A 25,410-nucleotide genomic window follows, 5' to 3' on the forward strand; every position below is an offset into this window, starting at 1 on the left:
GCCACTAGGTAGGTATAATTGTTAACAATTTACATTCCCGATTACGCAAGAGCTCTGAAAGTCGCTCAAGGTGACACACTGCAGCAAGCAAGAATCAGTATTTGAATCCGGAGGAGTCCTTCCCCAGGCACCTCAGCCCCGGCGCAGAAAACGGTCTGCCGCGGGAAATTAATGACCCACAGCCACCCTGTGGCTCTGCGCCATAACTGGGAGACAACCTGGTTCTCGTGACTCCGCAGCAGTACTGTTTTCACCCAAGTGCATGACTGCGGGAGTAAAGCGGCCACGTGAGCCCTCTCCCTCCCCGGGCGAGGGACAGTGCTTGTCTGGCCAAGGGCAAGTCACAGGTGCGACAACGTGCCGGGACCGGATCCGGAGCCCCAAGGCGCGAGCTCCCCTGCAGCGTCACCGGGATGACGGGAGGGAGGGAACCTGGCCAGGTGTGGCCTCCCGATGCAGCAAGTCACAAGTGCGCTGAAGTGCGGCTCGAGGCTCGGACAGCTCCGTAATACTGCGATCGCGAGGGAGGAACTATGACCTTGGTCGTGGCCTCCAATAACCCCCGCTTGATGACCTCCAGGGACCGGGTGAGGGTCCCCAGCGGCCTCCTCCGCTGACTCCAGGCAGTGCCAAGACGCAGAGGCAAGGCCGCAGGGAAGGGGCTGGCCCTCCCCACGTGGACAAGCTCCCCTCTGGGGGCGTGACCACAGTGCGGGGCGGGCCAATGAGCGCCGCTGTCTGGCTCATCCGGCCGAGCTGGCGGGGTCTGCGTCATCCCGGGGGTGGGACTCCTTGGCCGGCGCGAGGCGCGGCGGGTCACGCGGGGCGCGGCGCCGGCTATAAGTAGGGGCCGGCGGCGTGCGCTGCCAGAGTGATGGCTGCCGGCGCGCGCTGCGTGCTTTCTCTTCGCTGTTGAGGCGTCAGCGGCTGCTTCCAGGTTCTGTCGTCAGCCCAGCGGAGCCATCCCCAGAGCCTCCGCCCCAGGTCGTGTGGTCTTCGATAAAAGGTGCGTGCGTCCGTGGTTCTAGCCCGCCGCCTGGACCTCGCCTCCCGTTCAGCTCCTCGTTTTCTTTGGTGAGTGGAGGCGCCACCTTGGAAAGGCTCTTTCTTCTCCCCGGGGCCCAGTGTGGGCGCGGCGGCGCTGGGGATGGCCGGCTGGGCAGTGGGGTTCTGCTTTCGTCGCTGCCCGCCTCCCTACCCCGCCCCACCCCACCCCGCCCGCCCGCCCGTCCGTCCGTCCGTCCGTCCGTTCGTTCGCCCGCCCGCGGGCCTTTTTGGCGGTCCGCTGGTGGCGCGCGCGCGGGAACGGCCCTTTTCCGGTTTTCGCGGGGAGGGCGCGCGGGGGCCGGCTGCTCCGGGGCCCGCTGCTCTGGGGCCGGGCCGGGCTGGGCGCGCGCGGGCGGAGGTGGTCCCCGGCGCCACGTGCCCGGCGCGTTCTCTCCGGGTCGGGGGACTGCGGATCGCGGATGGCGGGCCCGGCAGGGGCCCCCGGTCCCAGTGGTTCGGCGCGGAGTGCGGGACCGGCCCCCAAGGGCGCACTACTATTGTTACTCCTCTCCCTTCTTCCAGGATGAACTTGCGTCCTTTCTCTTCTCCGCCATGGAATTCTGCTCCGTGTTGCTAGCCCTCCAGAGCCAAAGAAACCCCAGACAACAGATGCCCATACGCAGCGTATAGCAGTAACTCCCCAGCTCGGTTTCTGTGCCGTAGTTTACAGTATTTAATTTTATATAATATATATTATTTATTATAGCATTTTTGATACCTCATATTCTGTTTACACATCTTGAACGCCGCTCAGTAATTCTCTGATTCATTCAAGAACCACTACTCTAGAGAATGGCAACGACCGTGGCACCGCTCATTACCACTGCTATTGCTGCTACTGCCGCTTCTGGTCCGTTGGTGGACTACCTATGGATGCTCATCCTGGGTTTTATTATTGCGTTCGTCCTGGCATTCTCCGTGGGAGCCAATGATGTAGCAAATTCGTTTGGTACAGCCGTGGGATCAGGTGTAGTGACCCTCAAGCAAGCCTGCATCTTAGCTAGTATCTTTGAAACAGTGGGCTCTGTCCTCCTGGGGGCCAAAGTGAGCGAGACGATCAGGAAGGGCTTGATTGACGTGGAGATGTACAACTCGACCCAAAAGCTGTTGATGGCCGGCTCCGTCAGTGCGATGTTTGGTGAGTTCTCCACCACCACCGCCCCCGCCCTGATTGTCCTCTTGGAGGGTTAGTGAATTCCTGTCATGGGTAGTTCCATTCTTGTGTTCCGAAGCTTTTCAGATGGTTACCGTCAGTAATATGCGCTGCGTACATTACTGGAATTCTGCCTTTTGTCTTAATCGAACTTGACGTGTTTTCAGGTTCTGCGGTGTGGCAACTAGTGGCTTCCTTCTTGAAGCTGCCCATTTCTGGAACCCATTGTATCGTCGGTGCAACCATTGGTTTCTCCTTGGTGGCAAAGGGGCAGGAAGGTGTCAAGTGGTCTGAACTGATAAAAATCGGTACGTTTCATTCTAAATGTCTTTTTATTGTCGTGTTACCACAAGGAGGAGGCATTGTGTGTGGGAGTAAGTAGATGGTGTCAAGTTGGAGGGATGGATTAAAGTTTTGAAAAGGGAGGACTGAGAGGGAGGAGCATTTGGGTTTCTGATTTTCATTAGTTGACGTTTCTTTTAATGTGTTTTATTCCAGTGTTGTCTTGGTTCGTCTCTCCTCTGCTTTCTGGTATTATGTCTGGGATTTTATTCTTCCTGGTTCGTGCATTCATCCTCCGTAAGGTAATCTTTCTTCCCCCACCTCCACCCCTCACATGACCTGGAGTAGGTCACATTCAGTGGTATTCAAACCGATAGCGTTTTTACAAGTGTGATGGGTGTGTAGGAGTGTGACCTTGGAGAGTTAGAAACATTGTTTTGTACCTAACTTCTTGGAAAGAAGAAAGTTCTCAATACCCAAGAAGGCATTTGGAAAGGAGAAATTAAATGAACAGTAAGGGGTGCCAAGAAATTGAAGAGATTGAAAGCAGGAAAAAATTAATGTATTTGGCATGACTTTGTGTAGTTGTATGCAGGTTAAAACCGCCATCATAGGGAGACCCACCCTTTTTTTTAAATTGGAGTATAATTGCTTTACAATATTATGTTGGTTTCAGCTGTACAACAACTTGAATCAGCCATAAGTTGTTACTTATGTCTCTTCCTTAAGCCTGAATCGCACCTCCCCACCCCCAGGTCATCACAAAGCCCTGGCCTAGGGCTATTCAGCAGCATCCCACTAGCTATTTTATACATGGTAGTTTATATATGTCAATGCTACTTTCTCAATTAGTCCCAACTTCCCATTTTCCCCCTGCTGTGTCCACAAGTCCATCTGCTTCTCTATCTCAGGCCAGTTTGAATTGTAAGCTTGAGTGCCCTGGATGGCTTTTTCTTAACTGCCAGTTAAAATGGAATAGTTTGGGTCCTTACCTAATTATCTGTGTAGTGTTGATTATTGAAACCAGTTGATGAACATCATGGTGAGGACTCATACCTCTCACAATGACTTGACTTTAATATCTCAGAATAGGTAAAAAGGAACCAGTGAAGGTAAAAATCACAAAAGTCTGTTTAGTTTTTCTTGGCAGAAAAATTCCAGATAGCCATTTAATTTCCTGTCCCTTTGAAAATCCCTTTTGAGGGACCCGATAGCATTTCTTTTATCATGAAGTCTGATGCTGCCTCCAGAATAAATGTAGACAACAAGGGATGTTGTTGGACTGAGTTACAGTAAAAATAAATGCATTTTTTTCTCCGTAAACAAAGTTGTCCTTTTCTTGAGGTGAATGACTCTTTCAACAGTCCATTGTAAGTGCTTAAATTCTTCTAAACTGAAGAAATCTGAGTGAAGGGAGACAGGTAGTTTAATCTCCAGTGGTAAGAATGTACTGAGCCATTTGTTTGGTCTAGTTCTAAGCTTCTCTTGGGAGGATTTGTACTTTCTATAGAAATTCTATGATTGGTATAAAGTGACTCACTAATCTGTTTACCATGGCCTGAGTCTGGCAAAAGATAGCAATGTAGTACTTTGAAAACTTGAAACCTCTATAGCTTAGTATAATTTGAGAGTAAAAATTGTCTTATTAAAGAAGCAGGTAATGATTTGCACCTACCCCTCCCACTCCCCACTGCTGTAGAATATAATAGGATGCTTCAGTTTGAGGGCAACTTAGCCAGGGATCAGAATGCAGAATTCATAGAACCCCGTTAGGAATTCTTGCACATAAAAGTTTTTTTTCCATAATTTTATTTATCTTTGGCTGTGCAGGGTTTTGCAGGTGCGAGAGCCTTTCTCCAGTTGGAGTGTGAGGGCCCCTCTTTTCTGCCATTGGGGCTCCTGGGCTCTAGAGCACAAGCTGTTGTGGTGCTCAGGCCCAGTTGCTCCTTCTGGCATGTGGGATCTTCCCAGACCAGGGATTGAACCTGTGTCTCCTGCATTGGCATACCACTGAGCCACCAGGGAAGGCTTTGCGCATAAAGGTTTTACACAGGGGTCTGATTCTTTTGATTCTGCAGAGGCTTTGTATGTCTCAAACCAAAATAGACTTCTTTTCTGGAGGGGGAATGGTCATGCTCTCAGGTACAGAGTGAGATTTTCAGCTGCTCAGACCTCTCATTTGGGTAACACATGCCAGGTATTTTTACCCTAAGTTCCTGAGAGCTTAAGTTAGCTATATTAACTTCTATATATTCCTCATGGGGTATGAGGATGTACATGATCAAGAATGACTGGAATTGTGTTTAAAACTATTCAAGGTGAACTTGGAGAATTGCCACTGGCCCTCCCTCCCCCTCCCAGGGGCAGGCGCATGCCCTTGTTTCTAATCTACCAATGAGTTTTTAGGTGATGAGACTGAATATTTCTGGTTACTGTTAGACTTTAACATCTCTGAATGATAACCTTTGGTGGTCCTGGCTGTTAAAATCTAAATATTTGACCATTAAGATACTTTTCAACTAAAAATTCTGTTTTGGAAATTAATAACATTACAAGGGCTTTTAGACGTTTTCAGTCTTCTGAATGTTCCAAGGGTATTGGTTAGGGTGTTGGTAGGGAAGAGCAGAGCAAAAGTTAAGGACTGGGACAGTAAACAAGGGATGGGGCAAAGAAGCTTTCCTAATGAGTGTTTGAATTCCAGTCAAAGAAGATGGGTCTTTCAGTATTCCTCCCTTCTGTCAGAAATCATGTTAAATCTATCTAGGGCATCTTTTCAGACATGTCCAGTGTATAAAAAAAGAACTGTCCTGGTTGAAAATGAGTTAGGAAGACGCTCCCCTTTCCCATCCCATATAGCGAGGTGATGAGATGTTTACTTCGAGGTAAAGTTTTAGGTGTGTGTTTAAATGAGTCAAATGTTGGTAAACATTCTCATAAAACAGCCCTGGTTACCTCGGGGGAGTGGTTGAGTGGAGTTGGGAGGTAACAGAAGGGAGGGAGGAAGAGAAGCCTCTACATAATTTCTGGAACCCTCATGGATTTTGATGTGGGTGTGGAGCAGGGGGAATCTTAAGTTCCTTGAAGAATTTCTTAAAACCACAGATTATTCTTAGAAGAAAAAGGTATATACAGCTCAGGTTCATAACCTTACTACCCTTGGGGTGGGGCCCACATCATTGAATGGCTCAGGGATGCTTAGGTTTTACTGGCTCATGTTTTGTCAGGTCCCTTATCTGTAGCATTCTTGCAGGCTGCAGACTGGGGAAGACTGGGGAGCTGATGTTCAGGTGGTTTTCATCCAGGGCCCATCATCTCTGCTGATTGGGAATGGCACCTCTGCTTTCTGGTTACTTAATCTTAAGCCATTAACTCAGTCTTCCCATTAATTATTGATGAGTCTTTACCTTGTCACTACCTCTCCAAGATTTTCCATTGGCTCTAAGATAGCATTAAACCTTTAGGCTGACAACATCTTTGAGGTTTAGCCTTCCCATGTGTTAAGATCTGTGCCCCCTTTTTTTTTCCCTTAGAATTTATTTTTGGCTGTGCTGGGTCTTTGTTGCTGTGCGTGGACCTCTCATTGGGGGTGACTTCTCACGGCAGAGCACACAGGGTCTAGGCACTCGGGCTTCAGTAGTTGTGGCACATGGGCTCGGTAGTTGTTGCTCCCAGGCTCTAGAGCACAGGCTTAGTAGTTGTGGTGCACATACTTACTTGCTCCTAGGCCTATGGGATCTTCTAGGAACCAGGGATTGAACCCGTGTCCCTTGTATTGACAGCTGGATTCTTAACCATCTGCGCCACCAGGGATTCCCTGATGGCTAAGCGAGTAAAGAATCTGCCTGCAATGCAGGAGATGCAGGTTCAGACTCTGGGTTGGGAAGATCCCCTGGAGGAGGAAATGGCAACTCACTCGAGTATTCTTGCCTGAAAAATCCAATGGACAGAGGAGCCTGGCAGGTTACAGTCCAGGGGTTTGCAAAGAGTTGGACTTAGAGGTGCCTGCCCCCAGGGAACCCCTGTGCTCTTGTTTTTAACTCTTGTTTCCAGTCACACTGGTCTCCTTGCTGTTCCTCAAGACAATTCAAGCGTTTGCCTCAGGGTCTCTATATTTGCTGATGTCTTTGGGACATTCTGCCTTCCAGATAGCTTGTCCTGTAGCTGCTGTTTCTCCACCTGGGTGTGTGCCTGGCTACATGGCTTTATGGCTTGTTGACGTAACACATCTGTGTCTTGGCTCCAATAATAGTCTTTGGACTACCCCCTCCCCCCCAAATTAAAGTGTGCCCCTCCTTCCATCACTGCTTCCTTCCCCTTTTTCTTCAGAGCATCATTCTGTATTAGAATGTCAATGTCAGCTCTGTGAGAGTAGAGACTTTATCTCATTCACTCCCATATTTTCGTGCCCTAAATGGTGCTTGGCACACAGTCTGTTGAATGAGGAGATGACCTCATATACGATTGATTTTTATCTTAGCACTTTGGTAAATCATTAGTTGTGGCTTATTTATCGAATGTCTAGATAAGATGGTTGTCGCTAGTATATTCTACATGTTTTATATTTGAGAAATCATTGCAGGTATAAAGTCGGGTAAGAGATGTTGTAATAACTTATAGTCTGTTTCTTGACCTCTCAAAAATGTAGAATACATCTTCAGGTGTGTGCTCAGATTTTTATCTGGACATGAGGTACCTTAGAGCTTGGGTCCCCACTCCCCTGTTACGAACTGGGTCACACATCAGGAGGTGAGCGGTTGTCTTCCATGAAACCCATCCCTGGTGCCAAAAAAGTTGGGGACCACTGCCTTAGAGCGCTGGGGGTTAAAACTGACCGTCCAGGACATCACTAGTCATCCGTAATAGGTAGCCTTGTTAATGTGATCAGTCGCTCAGTCCTGTCCAACTCTTTTCAACCCCATGGACTGTAGCCCGCTAGGTTCCTCTGTCCATGGGGTTTCCAGGCAAGAGTACTGGAGTGGGTTGCCATTCCCTTCTTCAGGGGATATAGTAACAGCAACAAGAAAAACCCCAACTAACCCCCCGAACATAAATTCAAACACAAACTTAAATTCAGATAGATGTAGATCAGCCTTGGTAGGGGGACTTCCAGGAGCAATGTAGGAAAAGACCATTTGTCCTCAGACTACCACGGAGAGAGTTACTGGCTGGTACCGTAATTCCTGGAGCTGCCCTTTGATAAGGTTCAGTGGAAATGGGTTGACTTTTATCATCTTTACAATAATGATAATTTTACAGGCAGATCCCGTTCCAAATGGGTTGCGAGCTTTGCCAGTGTTCTATGCCTGCACGATTGGAATCAACCTCTTTTCCATCATGTACACTGGAGCACCATGTAAGTACACATCAGAATATTTAAATGTGAATTTAAAATTGTTTCTAAAACTTGCATTAAATGCCCAATTTACCCCTTTTTGCTTTACAGGGCTGAAATCTACTAGAAGGTGACTGGCCTGCGCCCATTTCAGAAGGCTGCAGGCTAGTGTACGCTGAGTTTAACCTAGATAGTTTTTCAACCAAAGAGACCTGCTCAGATTCTAAATCACTACAGACCTTTACTCTTTAGTCTTCACAGGATCCACCGATAATTTGATCTTATCCCTCCCTCTCTCCTACCTGTGCTAAAAATACCTGGAATTGATGTTAACCTCAACTTCTGACTGCCGAAGAGTCATTAGTTATATGTTGTCTTCGAAATATCAGTCATTTATGACTGGTTTGCTGGATATTCTCATTTTTCTCTCCCAATTGGAGCTGCTTTGTTTTCTCAGTCCTAAATTTACTCCCCTGAATCTGCTTGAATAAGAAGAGTTGGGATATTTAACACCTCCTCTAAGTGCACTTGGAAGAAGAATTCATGCAGCTAAGAGGAAAAGTCTTTGTGAGAATATAAAGCTTGAAATGTTACTTTTATGTTGGGACAAAGGCAAAGCATGGATTAAATTAGGATAATACATGTTCAATTTAGCCACTGAAAAAGATGGATAACCTGTAACTTGTCAGACAGGAGAGTATTATGCCTTGATCAGTCAGTTTCACTCTTAGGTTCATTTGGTTGTATAGCCTCTGACTCATTGGGTTGTGACTCCTTGGGAGAAAGACATTGTGCATTGCTGCCTAGGACAGAGTGTGCTTATAGAGATGAGTTGGGGGGAGAGGGAAAGATAACTGGAATAGTGTCTTGAAGCTACTTATCCTTACTCTGTATTGTGTGCTCACAATTGCAAATACTCTTCTTTAAAAATGCTCATTATGGCCCACTAAGTTGATTTCATTTCTGACTAATGGAGTGTAACTTGTTTCATAAATCTCACTGAAGTAATAAGTCACTGACCAAAAATGGAATGAAGTATTTTTTCTTTTTTTAACTTTTTAAAATATTTATTTTTAATTGAAGGATAATTGCTTTACAAAGTTGGTTTGATTTAGTGAAGTATTTTTAACCTTGTATTCTTGGAATAATCAGGAAAGAAATTGGATGACTTTATGAGACGATTGATCTTATTAGGGGTTACTACACTCCTTAACAAATGATTGAGGCAAAGAAAAGCTTGCATTCTACATTTCCAATCTGCTTTAAATTGGGCTCTTCATGTCAAACTAAAAAATTCTCCATGAGGCTCTAAGCAGTCATGTTGCATGTGGTAGCAGCGCAGCTTTTAGTTCAATGAAATTAGAAACTCAAGTTTCCAATCATTCTTTAAAAAGGGAACATGGATATTTTTGCCTTGTCCTTTGGTGGATCATTTACAAGAAAAACCAGTCTCATTTCCACTTTTTGACTTGGAACATAGGCAAATTTAAATTGTGATAGATTGATTAATTTTCATGTATATTTTAGCTTGTGTGACTAACTGCATAATTCAAATTGATAAGAATTAAAATGGAAAGATTGTCACTACAGAACTTTAGTTTTGAAGGGGCCTCCATTTATATCTGATTTTTAAATATGAATTCCTTTGAGGGAAAATAGAGTTTCTATTTTATAAGTAATATTTAATAAACAAAACAGTCACAAGTACCTAAGATATTCTTGTATAAACCACAGATCATTATAGCATCTTTTTAGGCTTAAATAATGATCTCTGGTGCTTTACCCTTATCATTAATATAGGCTAGTGGCTTGGAACCTGTTGGCACTTAAGTGATAACCAGGTGACTAGTTAATGATCTCTGAGCCATGTGAGAAGTAGGCAAGTCTGATTTAAGATGTGGCTTGTTTCCTTTTGTGAAAGACAGCCCTTTGAACCTTTCTTATCTTTTGATAGATAATGTCCCAGTTTTCTGTATCTTAGTTTGATAAAGCATCCTAAGAGATAATCTTGCTCTAGCTAGTTTACAATGGATGTGATAACTTCCACAGAGAACTGATGATATCAGCATGAGAAAAGTGAAGACTGAGGTACTTGCCTTTTTTAATGTTAAAATCCATGTGCAAACATAACACATGGATTTGGTGTGTGCAGCCGTTCCAGCTGGAAGCTGGGCAGTGGAATGCATCCATTTGCTTTGCTGGTTGCAGATCCTCAGTGTTAACGATCCTTCACTCCTCAAACCAAAGAAAGGAAAAAGCCTAGTATGTGAAGGAGCTTGGGAGTTGGGTAGGCTAGCAGGTGTTGAAAGTAGGCCAGACGGTTGTGGCTTTCAGATGCTATGGGATTTTCCTCCCAAATTCCTCTAGCCAGGAGCACAGTGAAGCCTGTGAGCCTCAGGCTTGGCAGCAGCAGTGAAGGGTGATGGGCTGGCATGGGAACCCCGGAATCCCCAGAGGAGGGTTTACACGTCGTTACAGGGGGGCCATTGCCCTGGGGTTTTCAAGATGCACCGTTTTATCTCCTAGTGCTGGGCTTTGACAAACTTCCTCTGTGGGGTACCATCCTCATCTCGGTGGGCTGTGCAGTTTTCTGTGCCCTTATCGTCTGGTTCTTTGTATGTCCCAGGATGAAGAGAAAAATCGAACGTAAGTAACAAATCATAGCAAAAAAATTGTTACAGTGTGCTTGCCTTTTTTTTGTTTGTTTGGCCATCTGTAAAAATGTTCTACTTGGATAGATTGGTAAAGCCAGAAACATTTAAATGGAAATTTGGGGATATAGGTTTATTGTCCAGACGATGTTCTTATTAACATAATATGACCTGAGACCTAGTCATGAGGCACATTTGACCTTATTTGGGCTGCCAGACAGGCTAGGCACTTCATCTATTGTTCCTTTTTTTTTTTAAACTGTACCTTGATCACTTGCCAGTGATATGCTAGATAAATACAGAGAGGCTGTAGTCTGCATTAATAGAGAGGATGAGGATTCACTGATGAAAAATAAGAGGTATGAGATAGCTTCACAGGAAACATTTACCAAAACAACTACCATGTATAGCTTAAGTCAGGTTCAGGTATTCAGAGCTAGGCTCATAGATAGCTCTGACTTTAGATTTGGTCAATTCTCAGCACTGGAGCACACATGAAGGGCCTCTTTAGACAATTACTGTACAGAATATTCTGGTAGAATCAAATACGGAATGTTTTGATTGGTATCAGTCTCTATACCTTGTGTTTCTGTCCTCACTGTCTGAGCTCTCCTGAAGTCATGTTTTTCTGCCCTTCTCATCTGCGGATGCTGGGGTGGTGATTTAGTTGCTTCTTGGAAGCAGTGGAAAGCTGCATGGACTGCAGTGGCAGCAGCAGGGTGCTGCGTCATACAGCTGGGCTGCGGAGCCTCTGAGAGGCTCTGCGCTCAGTCTGGCGGCCTTCAGGACTTTGTGACCTCGTTTTTCCCTCAGGCTGGGAGATATCCTGGTCTGTTGCCTTACTGGGATGCCTAAATGCCCCAGGGGCATTGGTACGGAAGCAGAAAAACATTCCCACCTCATCATGGGATCCAGCACCACAAGGCACTTCTCTTTGTTTTATAGGGGCAGAAATTCAAGTCACCTTGAGTTGCCTGCATTGAGCTGAGTCATGTTGCTTGAACTCATGGACTGAAATTGAGGGCCATTCCTTTTTTTTTTTTTCTTTGGCCATTCCTTTTTTAAAGGAACACGCAAGAACTTCCCTGGTGGTCCAGTGACTAAGACTCCACACTCCCAAGCGCAGGAGGCTTGAGTTTGATGCCTGGTCAGGGAACTAGATCACCTACTGCAACTTGGGCCCAATGCAGCCAGATTCATTATTAATTTTGAAAAACATGCATGAAATTCAGGCAATTTTCAGTTGCCAGTCAGCCCTCTCTCTACTGTACTTTCTACTACAGAAAGGATCAGCAGGAGGCTCAGTTTTTTTTTTTTTTAATTTGACTGCACCGAGTCTTAGTGATGGCACATGTATCAGGTTCCCTGAGCAAGGTTCGAATCCAGGACTCCTGCATTGGAGGCTCAGAGTCTCAGACACGGGACCACCAGAGTTTACTGTCTGGGCCTTCACCAAATAAAGTTTACAACCCCTGATACTAGGATGTTTTGCATTTGAGAAATGAGATGTGGCAAATAAAGCAGACAGGAACATTATCCTGAATTTTCACCTAAGTTTACATGTGGCCTTACTTTGAGATGGATTCTTTTTTTTTTTTTTGGAGGAGGGAAAGGGGAAATGAGCAAGTTAGTTTGGTCACAACCAAAGGAAAACATTCTTTATCCTTCTTTTCTAGGAGAAATCAAGTCTAGTCCTTCTGAAAGCCCCTTAATGGAGAAAAAGAATAGCTTGAAAGAAGACCATGAAGAAACAAAGTTGTCACTCAGTGACATCGAAACAAGGAATCCTGTGTCGGAGGTGGGCTCAGCCACCGTGCCCCTCAGGGCTGTGGTGGAGGAGAGAACAGTCTCATTCAAACTTGGAGACCTGGAAGAAGCTCCCGAGCGAGAGAGGCTTCCCAGCGTGGACCTGAAAGAGGAGACCAGCATCGAAGGCTCTATGAACGGTGCGTGGACTCTCCTTGGTGGGGACAGGCGAGTTTCCCGCTGTTTCCTATACCACTGCGGGGCTCACTGTTTGGATCTGATGCTCTTGGTATTGAGTGTTCATGCCTTTTGGTCTTGGCAGGTGCTGTGCAGTTGCCAAATGGGAACCTCGTTCAGTTCAGTCAAGCTGTCAGTAACCAGATTAACTCCAGCGGCCATTACCAGTATCACACCGTGCACAAAGACTCCGGCTTGTACAAAGAGCTCCTCCATAAGTTACATCTCGCCAAGGTGGGGGACTGCATGGGAGACTCTGCTGACAAGCCCTTGAGGCGCAATAATAGCTACACTTCCTATACCATGGCAATCTGCGGCATGCCTCTGGATTCCTTCCGCGCCAAAGAAGGCGAACAGAAGGGTGAAGAGATGGAGAAGCTGACGTGGCCTAACGCAGACAGCAAGAAGCGAATTCGAATGGACAGCTACACCAGTTACTGCAATGCTGTGTCTGACATTCACTCGGCGTCGGAAGTGGACATGAGTGTCAAGGCAGAGATGGGTCTGGGCGACAGGAAAGGGAGCACTAGCTCCCTGGAAGAATGGTGCGACCAGGACAAGCCAGAAGTGTCTCTCCTCTTCCAGTTCCTGCAGATCCTCACAGCCTGCTTTGGGTCCTTCGCCCATGGTGGCAATGACGTCAGGTCAGTCAGTCAGGATTCTTGGCACCGCTCATTCTGTTTTTATACTGCATCATCCTTTTATGTAAGGCTCGGTTTGTGGAACATTGAATAATGCAGATAGAATGAGATAATAGCAATTGATGTACAAACAGGAAGAAAAATTTCTTCAGAGAGATTACAAAGAATGCTTGTTTCCATTTCTGTAGGTGATAAACACATCTTTCACAGAGAAGCTGTTTATCAAGATGGGATCTCGTTCTTTGATAAGAGTTACTGCCCCTAGAATGAATCTGTAGGCTGTTAATCCTAGTTCTGTGGTTTGTGAAATTCAAATTTGCTTCAGATGGGCCTGTAGAAAGACAGGCCACCAAATGTGGGGTGTTCCCTCTGAGAAGAACTCTCGTGGTCCCCTGCTGTGTATGTTGGGTGCGGGGTTCCATTTGTTTCCCTGGAAAGACAGTTTGCAAATGAAAGCTTTGCTTTAGAAAACTTACTAAAGCATTTAACAGATTGGATCTTGCCTGCAAAGTCATCTTTGCTCTCGTTTTCTTCCAGCAATGCCATTGGTCCTCTGGTTGCTTTGTATCTGGTTTATGACACCGGTGATGTTTCCTCAAAAGTAGCAACGCCAATATGGCTTCTGCTCTATGGTGGTGTTGGTATCTGTATTGGTCTCTGGGTGTGGGGAAGGAGAGTCATCCAGACCATGGGGAAGGATCTGACACCCATCACGCCCTCTAGGTAAGTTGGTAAAGCAGGTCTCAGGCTTTTTGTTCTTAAGGTAACGTAACATATGAGAAAGATGTGTGAGCTGAGATTTAATGACTATGTATATTTGGCTTTTATCTGTATTTATGGAGCCAATACTGATGTTACTAAGTTTACTAAGTTCTTCAAAGTAGAAGTACAAGCCTTAATAGTGGGCTTACAGAAAACCTTAAAACCTTAAACATTGGAAAACAGAAGAGGAATCTCATGGCCTGATTTAAAGTAGATTTCAGAAGTTTAGAGCAAATTGAAGTTGTCATAGGTAGATAGAGCACTGCAGGATTGTATGAACTTTTGCTAACTTATCACAGTTTAAATTCCATTCTTGACTAATGATCTGTCTGTGTCCACAGCGGCTTCAGTATTGAGCTGGCATCTGCCCTCACTGTAGTAATTGCGTCGAATATTGGTCTTCCCATCAGCACGACACATTGTAAAGTAAGTGATAAAAGGGTACTGTGCCTTTTGAATGGTTTTAGTAGATATGTGGAGAGGTGTTTTTTGTTCTCTATTTCCTTTGATACTTTGGTTTAGAAAGTTTTACGCTGTGGGAGTGTCTAAGTTCACAAGTGTAGGACAAGTGACTGTAAGAATGTAAAGACCCATTTTGCAATTCCTTGTGTCTGTTTTATTTAAGCAGATAATATATTTTATATCCCCCAAAATGTGAAAGCCCTTTAGAGGTAGCAAGCCTGTGAGGCTTGTTGGTCTGTCGAAGGGCAGTATAAAGCAAGCATGTACTCAGAGCATCCGAGAAACTTACTGAGTCCTAAGGTTGCTTGATGACTGAGAACTATAGGATATCTATAGAGAAACAAAGAATCTGGCTTTCTTAAGGGAATTTAAGTTGGTTCATCATGGTGCCTTTGAGTCATTTTTCTTCTAGCGAGATATGCAGATGATTTAGTTATTAGGTCTAATAGCAGCCTTCCTCTAGAATCTTTGGGAAACCTAACAGTAAGAAAGAATCTGTTACTAAAGCAGTTTTTATTATTAGTGAAAGTATCAGTTGCTCAGTTGTGTCCGACTCTGCAGCCCCGTGGACTGTAGCCTATCAGGCTCCTCTGTCCATGGGATTCTCCAGGCAAGACTACTAGAGCGGGTAGCCATTCCCTTCTGCAGGGGATCTTCCCATCCCAGGGATCAAACCTAGGTCTTCCGCTTTGCAGGCAGATTCTTTACCATCTGAGCCACCAGGGAACCCCCGTTATTAATATAGTTCATTAAATTCCAGCAACTCAGAAGGAAAAAGAGGATTTTCTTTTGCTACTCTGTTTTACCCCAGTTAGCACAGATTCAGTGCTTGGATTTCATGCGGCCTGCTTTTTGTTCCTAATACAAACCAGTTCTCATGGATCAGTCTGGTAGTCCGGGGCTCTCACGTGTATAAGGTCACAAGTCTTATTTAGCACAGTACCCTGGCACGACAGTAACTAGTTCCTTGGTGGTTTCCTCCCACAGGTGGGCTCTGTTGTATCCGTTGGCTGGCTCCGATCCAAAAAGGCTGTCGATTGGCGACTCTTCCGCAACATTTTTATGGCCTGGTTCGTCACAGTCCCCATTTCGGGTGTTATCAGTGCTGCCATCATGGCAGTCTTCAAATACATCATCCTCTGAGCGTGAGGCTGTGTGTGATGGAAATTCAGGTCAATGTTTGGGACCACCTGACATATTTCCTGCTCCTTTGAAGAGGGACTGCAGTGTTACCGAAGACTGACAAAAGAATCTCTTTCAAGATCGGGAGCTGTGGGAGGGAAGCTCTACTTGTGCTGTAACTGCTTTCGTGCTAAATGCGATTTGTCTCAAAATTAGCTGTGTAAAATAGCCAGGTTTCCACTGATTCCTCTTGAGGTCCCTTTTCCCTCTGGGCTGTGAATTCCTGTATATATTTCTCTACTTTTTTGTATCAGGCTTCAGTTCCATTATGTTTTAATGTTGTCTCTGAAGATAACGTGATTTCTTTCTTTTTTTTTAAACAACCATCCAGAGCCATTTGACAGAGTGTGCTCTGCTTTATTGGTTTCACCAGCTTCTGCCCTAACATGCACAGGGACTTAACAAGAATCACCGTAACCCAAGCTTCCCTAGTAGTCTTAGAGAAATAGTTACTTGTACCCTGCCCACCAGTTGGCAGTGGCGGATTCTCTTGGCATCTGTGGGAACTTCTCATAGGGTCTTTGGACATGGTGAAAATTTAGGTTAGTAGTTCCTTCTTTGCAAGCAGTTCATTGGCTATTCTTGCTAAGAAGAAGTAGGAAGAAAAACCCTTCTGGCAGTCTTGGGTATTTCTGTTAAGATTTCTGACAGTGCAGGATGGATGAATGCTGTGGAATATGAACTTCGGGCAAGTTAGAATGGGCCAGCCTTCCATGTTCATCTGTCTACCTCTTAATAAATAAAAAGCCTACCGTTTTTAGAAAACTTGTCTTGCTGGTTTTGTTCATACACATTTGTTCCTGGATCAGTTAGCCTCCTGCATTCTTAGGAGAAGGTGATACCTTAGCAGGTGAGAACTGCTAGCCGCAGTTTCCCCACTCCTCCCTGAAGCATTTCTTAAGATCTCAGAATATACATGACATTACTCCACGCGGGCTGTTCTAACAGACTAGCTTTTTTTTTTTTTAATACTAGCGCATCTTGGATGTTTTGTTAGCACGATGGATTATCTTGTTTTATCAGATCCTTATTTAGATTGTTTTAGCATCGCTGTTAGAAGGCTAAAATGAGGGTTGTGTGTAGCTCAGCTTCATTACAAAATTCTCTGTTGGGGAAGTTCCCTGGTCGGTCAGGAAAGCACACATGCTTCTGGTGTGATGGGCGGCCGGGGGAGGAGGGTGTGTGCATTGATGTGACCCCTGGCTGTGGAAGTAAGATCGCACATGCTGTTGCAATGTGGCCAAACAAAAAACCCTTAAATTCCCAGTGTTGGGTTTTTCAATCTTAACACATCTGTTTTCATGCTTGATCAAAATGGTTAAGCAAAAGTACATGGCTTAAAAAAGTCAACAAAACTAGGTTGGTGTGTCCTGTTCTCAGAATTTTAGATGTTTTTTGGGAAGCCAGATAGTAACAAGAATAAGGCTCTGTCTACCTGGCCTGTACCTGAGAAGGGAGATCAGTGGTTAAGTACTTAGCATGGAGTCACTTAAAAATGCTCAACCACTGCATGTCAGGCCCTGCACTAAGCTTTTTATATACGTTCCATTCTCAAGACCTCTTGCAGTAGGTTTTATAGTTGCTTTACAGGTCATGGAACTGGTCTAGAGAACTGTATTTGTACCAATGTTAGCAGAGAATGGAGAGTCCCAGGCCGACTGAAAGTACCCATGTAACCATTTGAGGAAGGAGGTGGGAGCTGCGGTAGTAATGGGAACCTAGCATTAAGCTCAGAATTGAGAGTTCTGCAGGAGACCCTCTTGAGTTTTGGTTCTGGCTTCCTCTCCTGGTACTGTCCTCAGAAACCCAGAAACTATGTTTTTAATAACATTAAATGGAGAATAGTAACCCTCAAGATTTTTTCCCTTGGCCCAGGAGAGGACAACTGAGGAAGTCCTTGAACCAAGAACAAAAGAGCAGCTAGGTCTGGGGAAGAGGAACCCCAACAGCCAATAAGAGGTCAAAGGGGATCTGTATTTCCATATAAAGCAACACATGTGACTTCCTTTGTGGTCTAGTGGTTAATAACACATCCTTTGCCAATGCAGGGGACGTGGATTCGATCCCCTGGTTAGGGAAGTAAGTTCCCACATGCTTCGAAGCAACTTAGCCCATGTGCTGCAACAAAGACCCAGGGCAGTCAATTTTTATAACTTCTCTGGGCCAGGGACACAGGCTAGTGTGAACTCGGGGCTGTTTGTCTCAGGTCTAAATGTTGCCTTTTAAAAAAAACTTCAATAAGCTATTTTCATCAAGGTTACATGTATCCATGATAAAGTAGTCAAGTGATTGAACAAGGCTTGTTAAGTACAGGGTTCTCCGCATCTCCTTTCCAGAGGCAGCCACTTTTAGTATTTGTAGTACTACTAGGCTCTCTCAGTTTGGGGCCCTTGACACCCCATAATGTTTCAGTCTTCAACTGTTATACACAGACCCTAACTTCCCTCCCCTGCATAATTTGGTCTTAATTTTGGGGAGATCAAAATTGAGAGTATTTGAAAAAATATCACGGAGCTGCTGAGTCATAGTGTATCTATTGTGATCATTGTGTTTTCCCTAGAATAAGCTCCCCTCCCTTTTTTATTAAGTGCTGGTCATCAGTCATTCCGGAACTTTCCACGGGTTAATTTCCTTTTAGGACTATGAGAAACAACAGGGAAGCTCCCAGTATTTTAGGATATCCTCACTCAGAGCTTCAGATCTGTTCCAGTCTAGACAAAAGTTTCAGGTCTGCATCCTAAAATTTCCCTCTACTATTCTGGGGATGTCTTTTATCTCCTTTGTTGGATTTCCTACAGCCAATGTTTGTTTTCTTTTTATAATTTGTTTTAAAAAGCTATTTTATTTCTCTGGCTGTGGTGGGTCTTCATTGCTGCACTCAGACTTTCTCTGGCTGCGGTGAGTGAAGGCTACTCTAGTTGCCATGCCCAGGCTTCTCGTCGTGGTGGCTTCTCTCGTTGCAGAACTCGGGCTCTAGAGCGCAGTCTCAGTAGTTGTGACACACAGGTTTAGTTGCTCCAGGGCATGTGAAATCTTCCTGGACCAGGGATTGAATCAGTGTCCCTTGCCTTACAAGGTGGATTCCTAAACACTGGACCACCAGGAAAGCCCCCAAGAGCCCATGTTTTTGTTTTTCTTGCTTTAGTCCCTTGTCTGTGGGGAGAACACCATACAGCAGCTTCCTGAGAAAGAATCTCAAGGAGTAAAGGCCTAACTGCTCAAGAGTTCTTGGGCTCAGTGGGGGCGCGGTCACTATGTATTTTAGTTTTCTGTTTTCAGTACCTTGCTTTTTTGCAAGACTCCAAATGCATGCATCCATTACCATGGTTTTCAGGTAAATGACACCAGTTCCCCTGGTAATGGTTCAGATTTCAGTGCCTGGCATGTTAACTGAGTAATTGCATACAGTGCAAACTGTAATGTGAGCTCTTTTGTCCACAAATCTCATTTATAACGGAGCAGATGCACACTGACCTGATGAATGACCTCTTGGGTTGCTACTTTCAAAGTCTTTCTGGTGTCTGGTTGCTGTGCAGCATTTATTCAGTCCACTCACAGAAAACAGCTTTTTAGTAGTGATCCCAGCAGTAGAGAGATGCTCTAGGCTTTTTAGCACTGCCGTTGGCTTATGTTCCAGATTCTTCTGGGGGCTTGAGTGAAAGTGTGAAAACTTGCCTTTGACCATCAAACACAGCTTTCATTGATCCAGCCAATGGACCAAGAGGTTATTTCAGCTTTTAACAGATTTGGACAGACTATAGATGCTACATCTGGAGATTTTGTGATTGCTTAAGCCAAGGTTTGGAAGCTATTGAAAGCTTCATGGAAGAAAGCAGCAGTAATTTGTAGTGTGGCAGAAACTTACTACACCACACTACACTTTGCAGGATTCAAAGTGGATGTGAATTGATTATCTAAACTTGGGAGAGTTGATACTGCTACTGTTGGGGAGATTCTAAATAGGCAGTCAGAGGCACTTAGTGAAGGTGAGCTTGTCAGCATAAATGAGGAAGGTGGTTGTGATGAAAAAGATGGAGACGTCCCAGAGGAAGTGATTCTGGCCTGGCCTCATATGTAGGGACTTCCCAGAGCTATTTCTCAACAATGAAGAGAAAGTAAGACTTCCCTGGTGGTTCAGTGGTTGAGTTTGCCTGCTAGTGCAGGGGACATGGGTTTGATCCCTGCTCCGGGAAGATCCCACATATGCAACTAAGCAACTAAACCTGCAACTACTGAGCCCATGAGCTGAAACGAGAGAAACCACCACACTGAGAAGCCCATGCATGGTAACTAGAGAATAGTCCCCACTGGCTGCAGCTAGAGAAAAGCCCTCGCAGCAATGAAGACCCAGTCAGGACAGCCAAGAATTAAAACAAAAACTTTAGAGCTCCCCTGGTGGCTCAGTGGTAAAGAATCCACCTGCCAATGCTGAAGACATGGGTTTGATCCCTGGGTCGGGAAGATCCCACATGCCACAGAGCAGCTAAGCCCGTGTGCTGCAACCACTGAGCACTTGTGCTACAACTACTGAAGCCAGCAGGCCCTAGGGCCCATGCTCAGCTACAAGAGAAGCTTGAGCACCACAGCTAGAGAAAAACCTGAGCAGCAATGAGGACCCAGCACTGCCAAAAGTAAATAAATAAAATGAAAAAAAAAAAGTTAAATTGTTGGAAGCTGATCCCCACTTTAATTTTTTGCTGATAAAATTTAGATTTTTTTAAAAATTGAAATGATATTGTACACAGTTGTGTAACTTGCTGACTTTTGGCACAGTGGACAAATCCATGAAACCTGTAACCAGAACAGGAAAAGAACAGTATCATTGAGAGAGAAACAGGTCAATGTTAAGTCACCTGGTTAAACTACAATATAGCAACTGAGAGCTAGATAAATGTTACACAATCATGTTTACTCAAAAGTTGCCATCACTTTTGCAAGCTGGGCTCAGCTCTAGGTAGGCTAAGCTAGAGTTTTCAACAGTTTGTTTCCTGACTGGCAGGAAATAAAAGGATTTGTTTTCAACCGCCCTCACCCTTTCACCTTCAAGCAGCATCAAGCTGCTTAGAGACCAAAGGTGACAAATTTAAGACACTCGCTCATTAAAAGCTGGGTTGTGGTGTTTCATCTACAGTCTAGTGGTATTAGCTATCTGGTCCATTAAACCCGTTCTCCACTGTGTTTGTGCAGTAGGTATGATTTGCAAATATCTTAATTGTCAATGGTTTTCTCTTGCCTCACGCAAAATTCTTGTGTAGAGCTCCAAAATTTCAAAAAAGTTACAGAACTCATAACCCATGGTGTGAAAGTCATTTTTCTCTCTCTTTAAAAAAAAAATTAACAGCCAAATAATGAGCAGAATCTTAGCTGTGGCATGCAGCATTTTTATTTTTATTTATTTGGCTAGCCAGGTCTTAGTTGCGGCTTGCAAACTGTTAGTTATGGCATGTGGGATCTCGTTCCCTGATTAGGGATTGAACCCCTGGGCCCCCCGCATTGGCAGTTTGGAGTCTTAGCCACTGGACCACCAGAGAAGTCCCTGAAAGTTGTTTCTCTTTAACTGTTTTCTACCTTTGTCTTTGCCTCTGCTTGAGAGATTTGAATTCTTTAACCATCCATTGTTTCACTGAGACACAGTGAGATCTTTGAAATCTGAGCAGTGCCTGCTAACTGGAGATGGCTGAAGTGCTGTCTGCTTTTGTGACAGAGGAAGACTTAGAAGACTTCATTAACAGATTTTTAAAATACTAAAATAAAACACTGGACCTCCCTGGTGGTACAGCGAATAACAATCCACCTGCCAATGCAAGGGTCATGGATTCAATCCCTGATCCGGGAAGATTCCACACGCCACGGAGCAACTAAGGCGCAGGTACCACAGCTGCTGACGCCTGTGCTCTAGAGCCAGGTTGCTGAAACTACTGAGCCTGAAGGCTGCAACTACTGAAGCCCCTGTGCCTCGAGCCTATGCTCTGTAAGAAGAGAAGCCACTGGAACAAGAAGCCTGTGCACCGCAACAAAGAGTAACGCCGCCCCTGCCCCCAGCCCCCACAAACTAGAGAAAGCCAGTGTGCAGCAATGAAGACCCAGTGCGGCCCAAAATAAATACATAATAAAAAATTAAAAAGATTAAAAAAAAAAATAGAGCTGCTAAAAAAAAAAAAATAGAGCTGCTCATTGGCAGCAGTCTTTGCCTTTCTAACGACCGGGCTCTTGTGGAAGCCCTTATTCTTACATTCAGAGATGATGCTAGGTTTCATCTCAGCTGAACACACTGTGATGCAGTGCCGACTGCTATTTAGGAAAAGGAGCAAGATGTTTATTTTCTGGGGACTGCTAACATTGGTGCAAGGTCTCCCTTCCCAGAGGATTTTTGCTGAAGACCTAGATAGCAGGTTTCTACTTCCCATTCATTCTATTTCTAGAAGCAAGCAAATGTTCTCTAATTACAGGCTTGGGCTGAATGCCTCCGTCGTGTTTCCCACTGTGCTAATTGGAAAAATATAATTTTCAAGTAACTGTGTCCTGCTTTGCAAAATAATCGTTGGCAGCTGAGTTGCTGGTTTGGTTCCTAAAGTAAAATAGTACTTTTTTAGTACAGCACGAAGGATAATGGAGCTTTGGAAATCCCAGGGCAAGTCTATGCTATGTACAAGGACCATTAGAGATCCAGTTTCAGCCCATAAGAACCAACTGTCTATTGATTTGATGTCTTTTTCTAGAAGCCTTTATTAAATTGAATCTCAATTAAAAAACTGGAGGGGGGCACATTCTGAGAATATTAGTCAATATTGCCCATTAGTTGAACAGTCATATAATGGGCCTTAGGTGGACATTACTGATTTAGAAAGGAGATAATTTTCTTGTAGTGGAGATCTTGGCTCCTGGTAAGCTCTCCATCAGTCTAAATGTGGTTGATCTTGCCAGCTTTTTGGAAACACTGTCAGCTTGTGAGTATAGAGTTAATACGACACTTCGGTTTAAGATCTTTGGTTTTTCTGAGTGGTTCTGTCATGGTCCAAGTAGAGTCATTGTCTACCACAGAGAAGGACTTTAAATTCGAAGTTGCCATTGGAATCAGAGATTATAAAGGCAGTGATGACCTCGTGTGTGGTATGGTGTGGTGGCTACAAGCATAAGCTTTGGAGCCAGAGCTATCGAGCTTCGAATTCCAGCTCTACTGCTTTCATATCCTGGAAATGATTTCATCTTTCTAAGCCTCAGGTCCTTGTCTAAAGACTGGTGGTATAGTAATGCTACTTATGTCACAGGATTAAATAAAATAATGCATGTAAAGTGTGCTGTGTCTGACCCTTCATAAGCACTTCTTAAAAAGTGTTTATTATTAATAACTGGTCTCATCCTCCAGATAAATATAAGTATTTTTATATATTTTCTTGACATGGTAGTGTTTAACTTGACATTGATCCCCTAGACACATTTTTGAGTATGGCATGACTACTAAGTAATTTTTTTTAACTCTACCTTTATGTATTTTTAAAATCTGAAGTGAAGGATTTAATTTTGGTGGTTTGCCTTTAAAGAAAAGTGTATTAAGTGTATTTGTACCTTGTACAAATTGGGATTAGGTTAAACTGTGAGTGAGGGAAAATCTCAAGAACAGGGAAGAAAGTTGACTTCTTCCCCAAGTCAATGATGGGCTGTTGCTGGTGTCTCAGCTTGGAAGAGTCCCATGGACCTGGGACTCAAAGCCCTGAGAGGGGCATACTGGCAGTTAGTGACTTTAAGAAGTGTTTGAAAACAGGGCCATCCCTAGCAGTCAGTAGTTGACTCCTCCCTTCCAATGCATCCGGCATGGGTTCGATCCCTGGTTGGGGAACTGGTTCCCCGGTTGATCCTGGTCACATGACACACCACCAAAAAAAAAAAAGTATGTGAAGAGGCTGATTCTTGTGAGGGCTGTAAAAACTGCGAACAGAATTCAGCTGGTGGGGCGAGGGAGAACTACTGCTGTGGGAGACAAGAAATGTGATGAAATGTGTGGAACAAGAAGCAAAACAAGTAGTTTCTTTCCCCCGCGGGCTCCTCACAGCTCCCCTTACTGGCAGCTGGCAAACACAGGTGGTTGGAAGAGTTCCAGCCCAGAGGCACGGCAGAGTTGGGAGGGCTGGGTTTGTCGAGATGTGATTGCTTAGCAACCAACACAGCGGGAGGTGTCTTCCAGACTTCTCCGTCTTCAAAGTTGTTGTGGTTGGTGTTCAGTCGCTTAGTCCTGTCTGACTGTTGCAGCACACCAGGCTTCCCTGTCCTTCACTATCTCCTGGAGTTTGCTCAAACTCATGTCCATTGAGTCAGTGATGCCATCCAGCCAGCTCATCCTCTGTTGTCCCCTTCTCCTCGTATGTTTGGAATGAATACCTCATCTGTGGCATGAAACTTTGAGATTGCGTGACTGTTTTGTGCCCCACCCCCCACCCCCCGCAGCTGTCTTTCACTCAATGGCCTCAGTATTCATTGATGAATCTTGCCTGAATCCGTTACTACTAAAGTGTGAAAGTGTTGGTCACTAAATCGTGTCCGACTCTTCGTGACCCCATGGACTGTAGCCCGCCAGGCTCCTCTCCCATGGGATTTCCCAGGCAAGAATACTGGAGTAAATTGCCATTTCCTTCTCCAGGGGATCTTCCTAATCCAGGGATAAAACCTGGGTCTAAACTAGTTATAAAATGATGATTTTCTATTTTTCTTACTTCTTCAATATTTATTAGTTTGTAGTTTTGGTAAAGGAGTGCTGCAGCCAGCACAGCAGGAAGGGATCAAACACACAGTTTGGGAAAAAGAAACTAGAGACAGAACTAAAGTTTTAAAGATGGGACGAGGGGACTCAAGACCTCTTGGTCAAGAGCCCTGTTTCTCAGAGCCACATCACTTTTATTTAGTGTCTTGGTAAGCAGAAAGTATCTGTTGTGCTATGGTGAAGTCAGCCTCCTGTGTCCCTGGTAATGTCTCCCATTTTATTGATTACTTTAAACTTTGTTATTTTCTTGTGCGAGGGCTATAACCTCGCTGGAGGTCATAGACCTGCTTATGCCTTGGGAAAACATCTTAGTGTGTGCATGAGCAGCGTTCTGAACTTGCACTGACCCGATGTTCCAAGGTCCACACTATGTTTTTCCTTAGCTTAGCAGGGCATGACAACCCCAACTGATCAACCTGATGTACTTTTATTTGGGTTATGCTATATTGCTATATTTTGCATTTATTCTTTTCCGATGGTGATTTTCTCATGGCTTAGCCAGAGCAACAGGTGGCTGACTATTAAGCCCTGCAAAGGAGAGAGTTCTTTTCTCTCTCATCCTTTGGGAAATGTGACTTTCAGTGGGGTGACCACAGCTTAGGTAAGAGTCAGAGTTGTATTATTAAGAGCTGGGTAGAAGAGACGTGGTGTAGGCAGCTGGCACTTTGTCACAGGCCCAACCTTAAGCACTCTTATTTCTGTAATTGGATCTATGATTGACTTGAATGATAAAAGCTTTGGAAGGAATAAAAACGAATTAATGAATGTTTTACATATGAAAGAACGAGGGAAAGCAACCTGAATTCACAGGTGGTGTCTGATGTTTCAGGGTATCATTTTCCTGAAAGGACCAAATAAGCCAGTGATTCTCTTCCTTGGCTGCCCATTGGACTCACTTGAAGACCTGAGGCCTGGGTGCCTTCCAGGGGCACTGGGATTTTTAAAAAGATATTACTTCTTTTATAATTTAAAAATTTAGTATTTATTTATTTTTGGCTGTGCTGGGTCTTTGTTGCTGGGCGTGGACTTTTTCTAGTTGCAGCGCAACTTCTGATTGCGGTGGCTTCTCTTGTTGTGGAGCACAGGCTCTAGGGTGCAAGGGCTCAGTAGTTGTGGCACATGGGCTTAGCTGTCCTGCAGCATGTGGACTCTTTCTGGAC

General features: G+C 44.7%; 1 protein-coding gene across 2 annotated transcripts in view; it reads left to right on the top strand.

Annotated features, from left to right (window-relative positions):
• The first annotated feature begins 882 nt into the window (after positions 1-882).
• Positions 883-25,410, top strand: part of SLC20A1 (solute carrier family 20 member 1) — a 30,528-nt gene continuing 6,000 nt past the window's right edge. Inside the window, exons 1-11 of one of the 2 annotated variants that reach the window (XM_052647712.1) lie at positions 883-1,074; positions 1,570-2,185; positions 2,368-2,508; positions 2,699-2,784; positions 7,739-7,835; positions 10,341-10,460; positions 12,142-12,411; positions 12,534-13,092; positions 13,627-13,812; positions 14,193-14,277; positions 15,301-15,383. In XM_052647712.1, coding sequence (XP_052503672.1) covers positions 1,840-2,185; positions 2,368-2,508; positions 2,699-2,784; positions 7,739-7,835; positions 10,341-10,460; positions 12,142-12,411; positions 12,534-13,092; positions 13,627-13,812; positions 14,193-14,277; positions 15,301-15,383 — 1,973 coding nt within the window. In that variant the 5' untranslated portion in view covers positions 883-1,074; positions 1,570-1,839. Of the gene's footprint in view, positions 1,075-1,569; positions 2,186-2,367; positions 2,509-2,698; positions 2,785-7,738; positions 7,836-10,340; positions 10,461-12,141; positions 12,412-12,533; positions 13,093-13,626; positions 13,813-14,192; positions 14,278-15,300; positions 16,249-25,410 lie in introns of those variants that run through there. The other variant, XM_052647713.1, reaches the window with a different exon arrangement.

The sequence above is a fragment of the Budorcas taxicolor genome, chromosome 11, assembly GCF_023091745.1.
Source record: "Budorcas taxicolor isolate Tak-1 chromosome 11, Takin1.1, whole genome shotgun sequence".
Classification (NCBI taxonomy): Eukaryota; Metazoa; Chordata; class Mammalia; order Artiodactyla; family Bovidae; genus Budorcas; species Budorcas taxicolor.